This window comes from Pantherophis guttatus, chromosome 16 (genome assembly GCF_059756535.1).
Source record: "Pantherophis guttatus breed Tessera chromosome 16, ASM5975653v1, whole genome shotgun sequence".
NCBI classification, from domain to species: Eukaryota; Metazoa; Chordata; class Lepidosauria; order Squamata; family Colubridae; genus Pantherophis; species Pantherophis guttatus.
In genome coordinates, this window is record NC_142078.1 from 5,899,110 (window position 1) to 5,916,670 (window position 17,561).

At 46.8% G+C, this 17,561-nt stretch overlaps 1 protein-coding gene across 1 annotated transcript in view; it reads left to right on the forward strand.

Annotated features, from left to right (window-relative positions):
• TTC16 (tetratricopeptide repeat domain 16) overlaps nucleotides 1-17,561 on the forward strand; it is a 28,203-nt gene that overhangs the window by 1,057 nt on the left and 9,585 nt on the right. Inside the window, 8 exon segments of the mRNA XM_087879532.1 lie at nucleotides 3,490-3,611; nucleotides 6,054-6,238; nucleotides 7,875-7,965; nucleotides 9,537-9,677; nucleotides 10,674-10,774; nucleotides 12,131-12,260; nucleotides 14,810-15,024; nucleotides 16,439-16,686. Coding sequence (XP_087735658.1) covers nucleotides 3,567-3,611; nucleotides 6,054-6,238; nucleotides 7,875-7,965; nucleotides 9,537-9,677; nucleotides 10,674-10,774; nucleotides 12,131-12,260; nucleotides 14,810-15,024; nucleotides 16,439-16,686 — 1,156 coding nt within the window. The 5' untranslated portion in view covers nucleotides 3,490-3,566.

Consider the following 17,561-nt stretch of genomic DNA (forward strand, 5'->3'; position numbering starts at 1 on the left):
AGAAGGCGGTCTCGTAAGTACCCCGGTCCTAAGCCATGGAGTGCTCTAAAGGTGGTAACTAAGACCTTGAAGCGTATCCGGAAGACCACAGGGAGCCAGTGCAGCTCGCGCAGGAGGGGAGCCACATGGGAGCGCCATGCTGCTCCCATAACTACCCGCGCGGCCGCATTCTGGACCAGCTGGAGCCTCCGGGTGCTCTTCAAGGGGAGCCCCATGTAGAGAGCATTACAGTAGTCCAGGCGTGAAGTGACGAGGGCATGAGTGACCGTTTTTAACGAGTCCCGATCCAGAAAGGGACGCAACTGGCGAATCAGGCGAACCTGATAAAAAGACCTCCCGGCCACAGCTGTCAAGTGTTCTTCTAAAGACAGCCGTGAGTCCAAGAGGACGCCTAAGTTGCGAACCCTCTCCGTGGGGGGCAATGACTCATCCCCAATAGTCAGTGATGGCACCAATTGACTATATCGGGACGTCGGAAACCACAGCCACTCGGTCTTGGATGGATTGAGCCTGAGTCTGTTCCTCCCCATCCAGATCCGTACAGCCTCCAGGCACTGGGACATCACTTTAAGGGCATCATTGGGGTGGTCCGGGGTGGAGATGTATAGCTGAGTATCATCAGCATACTGATGATACTTCACCCCAAAACCACGGATGATCTCACCCAGCGGCTTCACATAAATGTTGAACAGAAGGGGTGAGAGAACCGACCCCTGTGGCACCCCACATACAAGGGGCCTCGGGGTCGACCTCTGCCCCCCTGTCAACACAGACTGCGACCGATCAGATAGAAAGGAGGAGAACCACCGCAACACGGTGCCTCCCACCCCTAACTCTTCCAACCGGTGCAGCATGATACCATGGTCGATGGTATCAAAAGCTGCTGAGAGGTCTAATAGGACCAGGATAGAGGAGAAACCCCTGTCCCGGGCCCTCCAGAGATCATCTACCAATGCGACCAATGCCGTTTCCGTGCTGTATCCAGGCCTGAAGCCCGACTGGAACGGATCTAGATAAGCCGATTCATCCAAGTACTGAGGAAGCTGTCGCGCTACCACACTCTCAACAACCTTCGCAATGAAGCGAAGGTTGGAGACTGGACGGTAATTAGCCAACACTGCTGGGTCCAGAGAAGGCTTCTTGAGGAGAGGCCTCACCACCGCCTCCTTCAAGGCAGCAGGGAAGACACCCTCTCTCAAGGAAGCATTTATAATCCCCTGGAGCCAGCCTCGTGTAACCTCCCGAGAGGCCAGCACCAGCCAGGAGGGACACGGGTCCAATAAACATGTGGCCGCGCTTAGTCTGCCCAGTATCTTGTCCACGTTTTCCAGAGTCACAGAATCAAACTCTTCCCAGATAATATTCTCAAGACTTGCCTCCATCATCCCTCCCGAATCTACCCAGTCAGAGTCCAAATTTTCCCGAATCTGAGCGATTTTGTCATACAAATATTGTACAAAGTCCTCGGCTCTACCCTCCAAGGGGTCCTTCCACGCTTCCTGGTGGAGCAGGGAGCGGGTCACCCTAAACAGGGCGGCCGGGCGATTATCTGATGACGCAATAAGAGCGGAAAAATAGTTACACTTTGCCGCTTTTATTGCCACCAGGTAGGTCTTAATATGAGACCTTACCAGTGTTCGGTCAGATTCAGAACGGCTGGCCCTCCAACTGCTCTCCAGGCGTCTTTTCCGGCGTTTCATCTCCCTCAGCTCCTCGGTGAACCAGGGAGCCAGGTGAGATCGACGCCGGGTCAGAGGCCGCAAAGGCACGACCCGGTCCAAAGCTCCAGCGGCCGCCCTATCCCAGACAGCCACTAGGTCTTCAGTCGAGCCGTGTGCCAGAGCCTCAGGAAATGGCCCAAGCTCCGTCTGGAACCTATCCGGGTCCATCAGGCGCCTGGGGCGGAAACACCTCATCGGTTCCGCCTCCCTGCGGCGGGGTGTGGCGGTTCGAAGGTCAAAGCGAAGGAGGGAGTGATCTGACCATGACAAGGGCTCGATCGCTATATCCCCTATCTCGAGACCACTCAGCCACTGACCAGAGACAAAAACCAGGTCCAGCGTGTTTCCCCCCGTGTGAGTAGGGCCATGAACTAACTGGGTCAGGTCCATGGCCGTCATGGAAGCCATGAACTCCTGAGCCACCTCAGACGCCTCACCGACGGATGGCAGGTTGAAGTCCCCCATGACCATAAGTCTAGGGGTATCAATCGCCACCGCGGCTATAACGTTGAGTAGTTCAGGCAAGGCCGAACTATATATATATATATATATGCATGCATATTCTCTCTAGCCAGGTTTTACCTATGTAAACTTAGTTGTTCTACAGCCCTAGGTTATTATATATATAATAATAACCCCGCTATTTAGAAATTCTAAATTTGCTGGACTTGAACATTTTGACTCTCCAAAAAACCACCTTACTCGGAACAGCTTACATCCTCCGACGATACCTTAACAGTTCCTAGGTCCTTGGTTAGGACTCAAGCTGCTGAGCTATTAACCAGCCTCAAAGGCTGTGAATCTCACTAAAGATTAATTAATAATAATAATAATAATAATAATAATAATAATAATAATAATAATGTACTTGATTGATACCTAGGACGCTGGCAGCAACCCATATCAACCATTAGCATCAGTCAATGGTATTTGCGATGCATTTTTGAATGTTCAGTTGACTGAGTTTCATGTTTAATGAATAAAGTAAATAATAATAATAATAATAATAATAATAATAATAATAATAATACCTTGGGAAGGACTTGATAGCTTAATAAAAGTGTCAAATCAAGTTTCACTGTGCAGTCAACCATAATAATAAAATATTAATTATAGTTACTAAATTTGCACTATAAATGAATGACATAAGGGGAATGGGGATTTTGCAATATCCTTCCCTCAGGAGTCTGGACGGCATGAGGATTTTGCAGTATCCTACCCCCAGGAATGGGGAGGGAATGGGGATTTTGCAATATCCTCCCCCCAGGAGTGGGGAGGGAATGGGGATTTTTCAGTATCTTTCCCCCTGGAGTGGAGTGGGAACAGAGATTTTGCAGTATCTTTCCCCCTGGAGTGGGGAGGGATTGGGGATTTTGCAGTATCCTTCCCCTGCCACGCCCACCAAGCCACACCACGCCCACCAAGCTACGCCCACATAACTGGTAGTAAAAAAAATTGAATTTCACCACTGGATGTAACAGGCATTGTGTGTTCATTTTTTTTTAGCATTTTCTATGGCCCTTTGGTGGGTTTTTAATTCTGGAATTTGCTTTGAAAACCCTTTTTAGGGAAGAGCTGAAACAGGTATTTCTTCTAAGTCAGGGCAATAAGGAACACAGACGTTGGACCGAAGCTACGTAATGACTTTTTGGCTTTGGAGACTTTGAAAACTAAACTTAAGTCTCTTCCATGCAATCTTTCTGTGCTCCAAAGACTTGGAAACCTGACAAGGAAACCTTTTTAAAATTCCTTTTTTCCTCTCCATCAGCCAACGGGAAGTTTGAGCCCGCCGAGCGCTTGACATAGAAACCGGGGGACGTAAATTACAGAGCGGTTGGGGGAGCGATGGAGGATGAAGAAGAGGCTGAAGAATCTAAAGCAAAGGTGAAGGTGAGGAGAAGGTTGCACCCCGGCCGAGAACAAGTGGCTTGGACTGAGTAGGAGACGCACTGATGGAGAGAATAGTATCTGCGGTCTTGTAGTAATGTTGCATGCAAACTTTCCTGTCAAAATTATGGGGATCCTTGGTGGGAAATCGTGCCCCCTAGCCTTCAGTTCTTCCCATAGTAATTTTGCAGAAATACCAAACCAGCATGTGAGTGGTGCGGTGGCCTAGAGGTGGAGGCCTCACAATCATGGAGGCTGTGAGTTCGATCCTGTTGTGGCTCCGTTACCTGAGCCTGTGTCATCGGCAGGAGAGGACTCCGAGAGTGAAGGGGAGGAGTTGGCAAGGCCTCCCTCTCCAGGACCCTCCTCTTTGGCAATGCCTTCGGTGTCCGCCAAAGGGCAAGAGATAGGGCCGGGGCCAAGCACGTCCACGCAGCCACAGATGGACAGTGATGAGGGTAATGAGTCTTGGCTGGATCCACGCCAGCGTCACAGAGATAAGCGCACGCAACAGATGAAAAGGCATGCCAGAGATTAGACTGAGTCACTGGACCACACCCCACAGGATATAAAAGGGAGCGTGGTGGCCAGTCAAACCTTGTTTTTTTTTTTATTATTATTATTCATTTTCTATACCGCCCTTCTCCTTTCGGACTCAGGGTGGTGAACAGCCAAAATAAAAACATTTATACATAAATACGATTAAAAATAGATTTAAAATAATTAAATTTGGCCCATAGTTTAAAATTTATCAATTTAAAATCCATAGCAAAATTTAAAACCAACCATAAAATCATAAAATCAAGAGAGACCGGCTAACTGAAAGAGATGAGTTTTTAGGGCCCGACGAAAGGTCCGGAGGTCGGAGATCACTCGTATCTCTGGGGGTAGATTGTTCCAAAGGGTAGGTGCCACCACAGAGAAGGCTCTCCTCCTGGGGGTCGCCAGCCGGCATTGTCTAGCCGACGGCACCCTGAGGAGGCCCTCTCTGTGGGAGCGAACTGGCCGGTGGGAGGCTATTGGTGGCAGAAGGCGGTCCTGTAAGTACCCTGGCCCTAAGCCATGGAGCGCTTTAAAGGTGATCACCAACACCTTGAAGCGCACCCGGAAGTCCACCAGAAGCCAATGCAGCTCGCGCAGGAGAGGAGTCACATGGGAGCGCCTTTGTGACGAACAAAGCTGAAAGCTTCCACGCCATTCTGCATTGCCGGACTTTTGCTATAGACTTTGCTGGATTATCTTTGGACTTGATTGACTCTGTAATTATTGAGCTTTTTACTTTGATGTACCAGAAGCGGAGAGAAGTTATCTCTTTCCTTTGTAGTAATAAACTCTTGGCAGGCAGCCACTAGGTTGCTGCCAAGTTCCGTTATCATAAGGAAAAGGATTTTGTCGGCTGGTTTGGTCTTTAACTCTTGAACGTCTGTTGGTGTGTGTGCGTGTGAGACGGGGACAGAACAGATCCTAGGTAGAGCCAGATATTTCTCTCTCTGGGCACAATGAGAATATTATCTGCTGAACAAAACTCCGCATTGGCGACAGGAAGGGCATCTGGCCAGTAAACGCTCAGCTCCATTCAGTTGCCCAGACTCTGCCCCACAAGGGATTATGGGGTCGTTAAAAAAGGATGATGATGATGACCAAACCAGCTTTGCTTTTTTTCAGAGGAGTCCCTGGGTAGATGTTCTGTCCCCGTCTCACACACGCACATAAACAGTCAGCCAGGAGTTAAATAAAACTTGCAGACAATAAATTCCTTCGATAACAGGATTGGCAGCAACCCAGTAGCTGCTTGCCAAGAACTTTACTCACAGAGGGAGGTGTTCCTCCTCCGTCAAATAAACCAAAACAAATACACAAAGCCACAGAATTGTCAAGTCCAGTCCGTATTAAATCGAAGGCAGGCAGATAACGTAGTTTCAGAGATACAATGCGACTCGCTAGTTGTTTAGTTTTGTCCGTCACAGAGCCTGAATGGCCACCACACCCCCTTTTATCCCCTGTGGGGTGTGGTCCAGTGACTCAGCTTAATCTCTTGCACGCCTCCTTTTCTGCTGCATGCGCTTGTCTCTCCGACGCTGGCGTGGATCCAGCCAAGACTTATCTCCGTCACTGTCCCACTGCGACTGTTCGGAGATACCTGGCTCCTGGCCAATCTCTTCTCCCTCGGGAGACACCTGAGGCATTGCCAGAGAGGAGGGTCTTGGAGAGGGAGGCCTGGCCAACTCCTCTCCTTCACTTTCAGAGCCTTCTCCCTCCGATAAGACGGGCTCGGGGGTCGGAGTCACAACAGTAGAAAATTTTGTGTTACTTACTCAAATAGTTTGGATATCCCTCTGTTTTCCTGTCAAAACCAAGTGGCTTTCCTTGGCCAATGGGGTGAAAACGCTCTGCATACGTCCAGAGGACCCGCTGACTTTTTTTCCATCCTTCCTATCCCTGCAGGAGGTGAAGATGTCAACTATCGTTATGACGCTCTTCCCTACGGCCGTCACTGAAGAAAAGCTTCAGGAATCCAAGGAAAAAGCCATCACTCGTATTTTTGGGCCGGCGAAGACTTTGCTGAAGGTTAAAAACCCCCAAAGGGCAGGAGATTATGAAAGCATTTTGAACAGGAAAATCGATGAGCAGTACGTGTTAAATTTTCTCCCCGTCCCTAAAACACGGATCAGTGACTCATCCGTAAATTTGCTTTAATTTTAAAATAATTTTAATTTTAAAGCTTAGCTTAAAACTGGGCTAGGTTTGTATTAATGAAGGCAATTGTGTCAGGGTATGGTGAACAAATACAGATAGTCCTCGACATATGACCCAAAATTTCTGTTGTTAAAGGAGATCGATGGTAAGGGAGGTTTGCCTCATTTTATGACCGTTCTTGCCACAGTTGTGAAGTTTTCTTGTTTTCTTCTTTGTTTTCTTCCTTGTTTTTGTTGTGACCTCTAGGTTTCCTGAGTCATTAAAACACACGAGTAGTCCCAAAAATATCTTTTATTGCAACAGCTGTGAATTACGTTCATTCACAGCTGAGTCCCAATTAGTTGCAAAAAGTCCTTCGGGAGAATCACCAACCTTGATCTCCCTTGACACGCTGCCAAAGACCGACTTGGCAAAGCCACACGGAGTCCAGAATCAAACAGAGATGCCAACTGAGAACAGAATTAACAACGTTGCTTTCCTGCAAAGGGCCCATGTGCCTTTGCTCCTCTTTTAAGCCTTATGGGAGGGGCCAATCATCTCCAGGCCTTACTCCCGAGTCGTCCCTTTTGTTTTAACTGTTCTTGCCTTCTGGCAGGTCTGCGCATGCATGCACTAGGAACAGGCTCCTCCTGTTCCTCTGCCTCTCTGATATCCGACTCTGGAGGCTCCGGAGGCAGCACGTACCTCCCAGATGGCTCTTTCTCTGCCTCAGATGCAGAGCCCTCGTCCGGGCCTTCCACAGATTCCAGGACTGGCCCATGTTTCTCCCCAGTCTCCTCACTGTCCGACTCTGCTTCCAGCTCTGCAGGCTGCTGGTGGACCACAACATTTTCTTTTTCCTTGGTTGTTTTATTGCTCTTGTTTTTTTAACATTTGCTTTTTTAATCCCCCTTGTTATTGCAGAGGGGTGAAAGAGCCACATGCGGCTCCAGAGCCACAGGTTGCCGACCCCTGGTTTAGACAGGCAAATCGTTGGTCTTTCGTTCTTCTTCCAAATGTTTAAAGATGCTTTGAGAGATGGATGGGCCTCCAGTCCCAACACCTCTGGTTTCCTTTTGGATTATTATTATTGGTTAATCTTTAGTGAGATCCACAGCCTTTGAGGCTGGTTAATAGCTCAGCAGCTCGAGTCCTAACCAAGGACCTAGGAACTGTTAAGGTATCGTCGGAGGATGTAAGCTGTTCCGAGTAAGGTGGTTTTTTGTAGAGTCAAAATGTTCAAGTCCGGCAAATTTAGGATTTCTAAATAGCGGGATAGCCCTTTGGGTATTGCTCCGAGGGCTCCAATTACAATCGGGACAACACACGATTTCTTTTTCCACAGTTGCTCAACTTCAATTTGTAAGTCCCGGTACTTTGTGATTTTTTTCTTGCTGCTTATCTTCAATTCGTGCATCAGCAGGTATTGCAATGTCAATGAACCATACTTTTTTCTTTTCAACTATTGTTATGTCAGGTGTGTTGTGGACCAAGTGCCTGTCAGTCTGAATCCTAAAGTCCCACAAGACTTTATTTTATTATTATTTTTATTATTAATTTATTAATATTATTATTATTATTATTTTACAGTTCCCAAGAAGGTCATCTCCATTTCTCCCAAGGGGAATGGGAGAAAGCCATCACTTGCTACACCAAGGCTCTGAATCTGGATCCCAATAAGGTAGATTTATTTTATTTTTATTTGTTTAGTTTGCCAAACATGTACGAGGTAACAGATATAAGTATAAACACGATTATGAATACAGGAAATGGGGATGAATAAATGGGGACAGTAGGACAGGGACAGAAGGCACGCTGGTGCGCTTATGCACGCCCCCTTACAGACCTCTTAGGAATGGGGTGAGGTCCACCGTAGACTGTCTAGGTTAAAGTTTTGGGGGTTTGGGGATGAAACCACAGAGTCAGGTAGCGCATTCCAGGCATTGACCACTCCGTTGCTGAAGTCGTATTTTCTGCAATCGAGTTTGGAGCGGTTTACCTTGAGTTTGTATCGATTGTTTGCCCGTGTATTGTTGAGGTTGAAGCTGAAGTTGTCATTGACAGGTAGGACTCTGTAGCAGACAATTTTGGGTCAGACCGAAGGCGGCGTAGTTCTAGGTTGCCCAAGCCCAAAATTTCGAGCCTGGATTGAAATTTCAAGCCAAGATGTGAGGATGAAGATTGGCAGCCTCAAATAAATAAATAAATAAGTCGAGCAATAATGATCCACATTGGAGAAGCTGGTTCTACAGTTGGGACGGGATATAGAATAGAATAGAATAGAATAGAATAGAATAGAATAGAATAGAATAGAATAGAATAGAATAGAATAGAATAGAATAGAATAGAATAGAATGTGGAATGGAATGGAATTAGAATAGAATGGAATAGAATAGAATAGAATAGAATAGAATAGAATAGAATAGAATAGAATAGAATAGAATAGAACAGAACAGAACAGAACAGAACAGAACAGAACAGAATGTGGAATGGAATGGAATGGAATGGAATGGAATTAGAATAGAATAGAATAGAATGGAATGGAATGGAATAGAATAGAATAGAATGGAATGGGATGGGATGGGATGGGATGGGATGGGATGGGATGGAATGGAATGGAATTAGAAATAGGAATAGGAATAGAATAGAATAGAACAGAACAGAACAGAACAGAACAGAATAAATTTTTTTATTGGCCAAGTGTGATTGGACACCCAAGGAATTTGTCTTTGGTGCATACGCTCTCAGTATACATAAAAGAAAAGATACATTCATCAAGAATCATAAGGTACAACACTTAATGAGAGTCATAGGGAACAAATAAGCAATCGAATCCTACTAAGAAACAGTCAATATAAATCATAAGGATACCAGCAACAAAGTTACAGTCATACAGTCATAAGTGGAAGGAATTGGGTGGTGGGAACGATGAGAAGATTAATAGTAGTGCAGACTAAGTGAATAGTTTGACAGTGTTGAGGGAAGTATTTGTTGAGCAGAGTGATGGCATTTGGGAAAAAACTGTCCTTGTGTCTAGTTGTTCTGGTGTGCAGTGCCCTATAGTTGTTTTGAGGGTCCATTCTGAGAATTCATCAGCCAGATTAGAAGTGGAGGCACTAGGCCAGCGTTTCTCAACCATGGCCACTTTAAGCGGGTGTGGACTTCAACTCCCAGAGTTCCCCAGGCTGGATCGCCAATGCCAAGGAGCTTCTGAAGGCCATCGTGGGTTCTCCTCCCTCCCACCCCCTCCAGGGAGAACTTTACGAGAAGAAAGCGGAAGCCTTTCTCCAGCTTTGCGACTTCCAGTCTGCCGCGATGCACCTTCGGAAGGTCTTTCGAATGTCGCCGAAGGAGGAGATCCGAGAACGGCTGGCCTTCATTCTGTTCATACAGGTGGAGTTGGGGATATTCTTGGAAAGGCTTCCGTTTCCTTCCTTCCTTCCTTCCTTCCTTCCTTCCTTCCTTCCTTCCTTTGTCCATTCTCCCTTTCTCTCCCTTCCCCCTTCCTTCCTTCCTTCCTTCCTTCCTTCCTGCCTGCCTGCCTGCCTGCCTGTCTGCCTGCCTGTCTGCCTGCCTGCCTGCCTTTGTCCATTCTCCCTTTCTCTCCCTTCCCTTCCCTTCCCCCTTCCTTCCTTCCTTCCTTCCTTCCTTCTTTCCTGCCTCTGCCTGCCTACCAGCCTGCCTTTGTCCATTCTCCCTTTCTCTCCCTTCCCTTCCCTTCCCCCTTCCTTCCTTCCTTCCTTCCTTCCTTCCTTCCTTCCTTCCTTCCTTCCTTCTTTCCTGCCTCTGCCTGCCTACCAGCCTGCCTTTGTCCATTCTCCCTTTCTTTCCCTTCCCTTCCCTTCCCTTCCCTTCCCTTCCCTTCCCTTCCCTTCCCTTCCCTTCCCTTCCTTCCTTCCTTCCTTCCTTCCTTCCTTCCTTCCTTCCTTCTTTCCTTCCTGCCTGCCTACCAGACTGCCTTTGTCCATTCTCCCTTTCTCTCCCTTCCTTTCCCTTCCCTTCCCTTCCCCCTTCCTTCCTTCCTTCCTTCCTTCCTTCTTTCCTGCCTCTGCCTGCCTACCAGCCTGCCTTTGTCCATTCTCCCTTCCCCTCCCTTCCCTTGCCTGTCTGCCTTCCTGCCTCCATTCTCCCTTCCCTTCCTTCCCCTCATTCCTCAACCTGCCTGCCTGTCTGCCTGCCTATCTATCTATCTATCATCCCTATCTATCTATCTATCTATCTATCTATCTATCTATCTATCTATCTATCTATCTATCTATCTATCCACTATAGTATCTCGTCTGGCATAATAATAAAAGCGTTGAGACTTCTGCCTGGATGGGAGAAAACAGGAAGGGGCATTTTCTGCAACCTGGTCCTTACGACGCCCATCATCCCTTCCCTCACCAGGGCCAGTCTCTGTACGAGCAGAAGGTTTACCTGGATGCCCTCGACTCCTTCACTCACGCCTGCGAGCTCCAGCCTCAGAGCACGCTTTACCGCATGAGGAGGTACCAAAAAAACCCCGAATTTGTTCCCCAAAGTTTTAAGAACGATGGGTCTTCCCTCCTCCGAGGTCCCTGTCTAGGATGACCACTAAATAAGATGATCAACCAGGGTGATTAATCATCCTGTTTTGAAAAGATTATTTTTTAAAAAAGAATGACAGTTCTAAAATGCCCTTTCGTCAAGATATGACTGATGTGAGAAGGACCTTTATTGATTGAGGGGGGATTCCATTTTTGTTTTAACCACTGCACCACCATGGGAAGGAAGGAAGGAAGGAAGGAAGGAAAGAGAAATGAGAGGGAGAGAAAGAAGGAAGGGAAGTTAGCAATAGCACTTAGACTTATATATCGCTTCATAGTGCTTTTACAGCCCTCTCTAAGCGGTTTACAGAGTCAGCCTCTTGCCCCCCAACAATCTGGGTCCTCATTTGACCCACTTCGGAAAGTTGGAAGGCTGAGTCAACCTTGAACCGGTCAGGATCGAACTGCCGAATTGCTGGCAGTCAGCAGTCAGTTAGCCTGCAGTAATGCATTCTAATCACCGCACCACCATGGGAAGGAAGGAGGGAGGGAGGGAGGGAGGGAGGGAGGGAGGGAGGGAGGAAGGAAGGAAGGAAGGAAGGAAGGAAGGAAGGAAGGAAGGAAGGAGGGAGGAAGGGAGGGATAGAGGAAGGAAGGAAAGAAATGAGAGGGAGAGAAAGAAGGAAGGGAAGTTAGGAATAGCACTTAGACTTATATACCGCTTCACAGTGCTTTTACAGCCCTCTCTAAGCGGTTTACAGAGTCAGCCTCTTGCCCCCAACAATCTGGGTCCTCATTTGACCCACCTCGGAAGGATGGAAGGCTGAGTCAACCTTGAGCCAGTCAGGATCGAACTGCTGAATTGCTGGCAGTCAGCAGTCAATTAGCCTGCAGTAATGCATTCTAACCACCGCACCACCATGGGAAGGAGGGAGGGAGGGAGGGAGGGAGGGAGGGAGGAAGGAAGGAAGGAGAAAAGGGAGGGAGAGAAAGAAGAAAGGGAGGGAGGGAGAGAGAGAGAACGAAAGAAGAAAGGGAGGGAAGGAAGGAATAGCAATAGCCCTTAGACTTATATACCGCTTCATAGTGCTTTTACAGCCCTCTCTAAGCGGTTTATAGCATCCGCCTCTTGCTCCCAACAATCTGGGTCCTCATTTTACGCACCTCGGAAGGATGGAAGGCCGAGTCAACCTTGAGCCGGTGAGATTTGAACTGCTGAACTGCAGCTAACAGTCAGCCCGCAGGACCTCACTCTAACCGCTGTGCCACGTCGGCTCTTGAATCCCCCGCATTTCTTTTCCAACCTTAAAGCCTCCTCCTCTTTTTTTCGCCGGCCAGCATCGCCTGCCTGGCTGCCATGAACCGATTCAACGATTGCCTTCAGATGGTCAACGAGGAGGTGGAGCTCGAGAAGAACAACGCCGACCTCTTCGTCCTGCGGGCTCGTCTCTTCGAATATTTTGGGAAGGTGGAAAAACTACCTGATTTTATTCTTTGGGGGATTGTTCTCTCACCCACCCATTAGTTATACTCAGGTCGCCCTTGAACTTAATGACCGTTCGCTTACTGACGAATCGACAGTTCCATTGAAAGAAGTGACCTAACAACCGATGGTCCTCAGGTTGCGGCCATCGTGGCATCCCCAGGGTCATGGGATCGAAGTTCAGGGGTGGGGTCCTTAGTGCTCTCTGAGCTTGGTGGTTTTCTTGTAGACCCACATTTCATGACCCAACTTGGTAACATCATCAGTGCTGGAAGGGAGTGGGATGTGGTGAGGAGGAGGAGGAAGAGGGAGGAAGAAGGAAGGAGAAAGGAGGAGGATGTGGGGTCTTGGTGCCCTCTGATCTTGCTTGTTTTCTTTTTTTTTTATTGAAAAAGTTTTTCGAATACAAATTTTTTCCTCCTTTTTTCCCCCCTCCTCCCTAACCCCCCCTCCCCCTCCCCTCCCCCTGTGGCTTCTTCATAATAAAACCCAAATTCATAACAGATTATGTAATACTTTACCATCCCCTTACTCCATCCCCATATACTGACCCTTTCTTTCTAATAATATTATTATATCCCCCTTATACTATACATTTCAAAATGACATTCTACTATAACATTATATAATAACTCCTAATTTAACATAATAATGTTATTATATCTCCCAGTTTAGCGATTTCTGCTCATAATCTACCCTTTTTCTACCCCCCCATACATATATCTCTTAAATCAAATCTTTTATGTATATTAATCTAACATTTCAAAGCAACCTTCCGCTATAAAACTATATAATAAATCCTAATTTAACATTTATTCAATTGATAGTCTACCCATTTCCTTCACCCCCATCGATATATCTCTTAACTCCAATCTTTTACATATATTCATATCTAAACGTAATATCCCTTTTCTTAAACTAAACAATCAATAAACTACCTACTTTCCTACTAGACTACCATACTTAATAATTCGTAATATCTTTATTCTTCTGCCCACACCACTAAAAAATATTCCCTTATGTAAATAAAATCCTCTTAAAAAAGACTTTAAGCTTGTAATCCATATGATATCTTCTATAATGTCTTTCAGCTGGATTAATAACTCCATCACCCATGTTAGGGTAACATCACATCCTAGATCCAATAGTATGTTCGGTATCTTCAGTTGCTTGTTTTCTTGCAGATGTTTCATGACCCGACTAAGTTACATCATCAGTGGTAGTGATCAGGGGTGGGTTCTAAATTTTTTTTTTACTAACGGTTCTGTGGGCGTGGCTTATTTTGTGGGCGTGGCTTGGTGGGGGGGTAATATGACTGGGTGAGCGTGGCCAACTTTTTTTTTTTTATTATTTTACTTTTAAAAGCATTTTTTCTACAACCTTGCAGAAAACAACGCTTTGAAAAGCCTCTGCCGATCAGGCAACTCAGCTGGGATCGCCAGAGGCTTTTCAAGGCATTTTTTTTCCTACAGCCTCTTCGGCTGAAGAGGTTGCAGAAAAAATGCTTTGAAAAGCCTCTGACGATCCCAGCTGAGCCACGTGATCGTCAGAGGTTTTTTTTTTACTTTTAAAAGCATTTTTTCGGCCGAAGCGGTTATAGAAAAAACGCTTTTAAAAGTTTTTTTTAAAAAAAACCCTCTGATGAGGTGGGCGGGGTAAGCGAGCGGCAACCGGGCCGGGGACCGGTTCGGGGGCGTGGCCAGCCAATGTTATTACCGGTTCTCGGAACTACTACAAATTTTTATTACCGGTTCTTGCGAACCGGTGCGAACCGGGACCAACCCACCACTGCTAGTGATGCTTAACACTGATGGTGTTACCTATCGTAGTTGGGTCATGAAACATCTACAAGCACAGTCTTCCTCCTCCTCCTCCCTTTCTCCTTCCTCCTCCTCTCTCCACACACCACTCCCTTCTAGCACTGATGATGTTCCCTAGTTGGGTCATGAAACGTCTGCAAGAAAACCGCCAAGCTCAGAGAGCACCAAGGCCTCCTTCATGTCAACCCTGAGCTACAGAGATTCTCCTCAGGTGTTTGGCGCCCGGTGTGTATTTGACAACAATTGCATTGTCTGGGGTCACACGGTCTCCATTTGCAACCTTCCCAAGTCAGTGGGGGTGGGGGGGATTTGAATCCGTATAACCTGAGTTGTGGCTCAGTGGCTAAGATACTGAGCTTGTCGATCGAAAGGACGGCAGTTCAGCGGTTCGAATCCCGAGTGCCACGTAAATGGGGTGAGCTCCCGTGACTTGTCCCAGCTTCTGCCAACCTAGCAGTTCGAAAGCACGTAAAAAAATGCCAGTAGAAAAATAGGGTGGGAAGGGAAGAGCGTTCCATGGGCCTTTGGCGTTGAGTCATGCCGGCCACATGACCACGGAGACGCCTTCGGACAGCGCTGGCTCTTCGGCTTTGAAACAGAGATCAACACCGCCCCCTAGAGTCAGGAACGACTGGCACAGATGTGCGAGGGGAACTCTTTACCTTTACCCATCTTCGCTTAAGAACGGCGCCGTCTGCTTTGCTCCCTCCAAAGGCGAGCTGCTGTTTTTGCAACGTCCAAGAGGCCCTCGCGTTGGATCCAGACCATGTGGAAGCCTGTCTTCTCTTGAAGAAGATGACCAAAGAGGCAGAGAGGTCTAAAGATTGCGCGGTGAGCTTGGCCATCAAGGGCAACCTGAAAGGTGCTTTGCTGAAGATCAATCGTGCCATCAACTACAACCCCTTGGATGAAAAGTATTTCCTCTTCAGGTACCCGGGGTGTAGTCGCTGCGGTTTTGGATTTCTGCAAGGGGGTGTAAATGAGGTGGATGAAGAGAGGGAAGAGCTGGGATGAAGAACAGATTCGAATGGCATTTAGTAGCTCAGAAGGAGCACGGTAAGAACTGTCTCGCCCTCAACCCCAAAAGTTGGGTTTCTGGGCTTGGGATTTTTCTTTGGGGGAAGGGGTGGGCTTCTACAAGGGGCTGAAATTATTTATTTATTTAGCATATGGCACCTACAGAAGTCATGCTCTCACTGATATACAAATTTGGTTTAAATAAAGCATAGATAGATAGATAGATAGATAGATAGATAGATAGATAGATAGATAGATAGATGAATGATAAATAGATCATTAGATGATAGATAGATGATAGATAGATTGTTAGATGATAGATAGATAGATAGATAGATAGATAGATAGATAGATAGATAGATAGATAGATAGATGATAGATAGATCGTTAGGGTGATAGATAGATGAATGATAAATAGATCGTTAGATGATAGATAGATGATAGATTGTTAGATGATAGATAGATACTGATGAAGATAGATAGATAGACAGACAGAAATATAGATGCAGATATGAGATTAGATTAGATAGATAGATACTGATGAAGATAAATAGATAGACAGACAGAAATAGATATACAGTAGATGATGTAGATAAGAGATTAGATAGATAGATAGATGAATGATAAATAGATCGTTAGATGATAGATAGATAGATGATAGATATAGATGATAGATAGATTGTTAGATAATAGTGATAGATAGATAGATAGATAGATAGATAGATAGATAGATAGATAGATAGATAGATGATAGATAGATAGATGTACATACATTTACATATGTACATACGTATACTATATTGTATTGTCCACAAATATGCGGACAATATAATACAGGAGATAAAATATTAAACTACGATAAAACCACAATAAAATAACCATAATATGGAGCGATAGAATTCCATAGATGTTCTAATTCAATTATTAAGTTGCGTGGTGGCCTGGAGGTGGAGCTTTCGCCTCAGCATCAGGAGGTTGTGTGTTCGATGCTAGGTAGCGGCAGATATTTCTCTCTCAGGGCACAAAGAAGGAAATATCTGCTGTGAACTCCCCCTAGGCGTCAGGAAGGGCATCCGGTCGGTAAACGCTCAGCTCCATCCAGTCTCCACCCTGATGCAAGGGCATTACAAGGTCATTGTCAGAGGGGAAAAAATATGTTATAATTCGATATCTAAGGCAGCTAACTGCTCCTGGCGTGGCTGCGGTGAGAACCTCTCAGGTGCCTTGAAATTTTCCTGAGGGGACACTCTTGAAAGTAGAAATCGTTGCTAAGCCCCTGGATTCACCTCCATTGCTTTGCTTTCCTCTCCTCTGGACTCTTGGAAGAGGCACCCTCCTGCGCAGGCTGAAGGACTTCAGCGCGGCCATTGACGACTACCTGAAGGCCGTCGAGCTGTGCCGGGCCGACGAGGCCAGCGAGGTGCGTAGCGAGGCTGAGAAGCAGGTGCTCCTGAGCTACAACGACTTTGCCGTCCACTGTTACTTCAAGGGCTGCTACGAAGAGGCGGTGCTGCTGCTCAACAAGGCGATCAAAGGGGAGAAGAACGAGTTCGGCCTCTACATCAACCGAGGGGGTAGGTGAAGAAGACGCCTCTGCTTTTCCCCCGTCTTCCTCCCCGCCATGGGCCTCCGGTGGTCTCCGCAGAGGAAAAGCACAAGGGGTGGTGTTTGGGGGCAGGCCCGAGATCTCCAGAGCTATGATGGAGGGGGTCCTTGGTGCTCTCTGAGCTGGGCGGCTTTCTTGCAGACGTTTCGTTACCCAAGTAGGTAATGTCATCAGTGCTGGAAGAGAGTGGGAGGAGAGAGGAGGAAGAGGAGGAGGAAGAGGAGGAGGAGGAGAAGAAAGAAGAGGTGGAGGAGGAGAAAGAGAAGAGGAGGAGGAGAAAGAGGAGAGGAGAGGAGGAGAAAGAAGAGGAGGAGGAGAAAAGAGCAGGAGGTGGAGGTGGAGGAGAAGAAAAGAGCAGGAGGAGGAGGAGGAGAAAGAAGAGAAGAGGAGGAAGAGGAGAAAAGAGGTGGAGGTGGAGGAGAAAAGAGGAGGAGGAAAAAGAAGAGGAGGAGGAGAAAGAAGAGGAGGTGGAGGTGAGAAAGAGAAGAGGAGAAAGAAGAGGAGGAGAAAAGAGCAGGAGGTGGAGGTGGAGGAGAAGAAAGATAAGGAGGAGGAAGAGGAGAAAGAGAAGAGGAGAAAGAAGAAGTGGAGGTGGAGGAGGAGAAAGAGAAGAGGAGGAGAAAGAAGAGGAGAAAGAGGAGAGGAGAAAGAAGAGAAGGTGGAAGTGAGGAGAAAGAAGAGGAAGAGAAAAGAGGAGGAGGAGGAAGAGAAAAGAGCAGGAGGTGGAGGAGAAGAAAGAGAAGAGGAGGAGGAGAAAGAAGAGAGAGAGGAGAGGAGAAAGAAGAGGAGGTGGAGGAGAAAGAAAGGAGGAGATGAAAGAGAAGAGGAGGAGGAAGAGAAAGA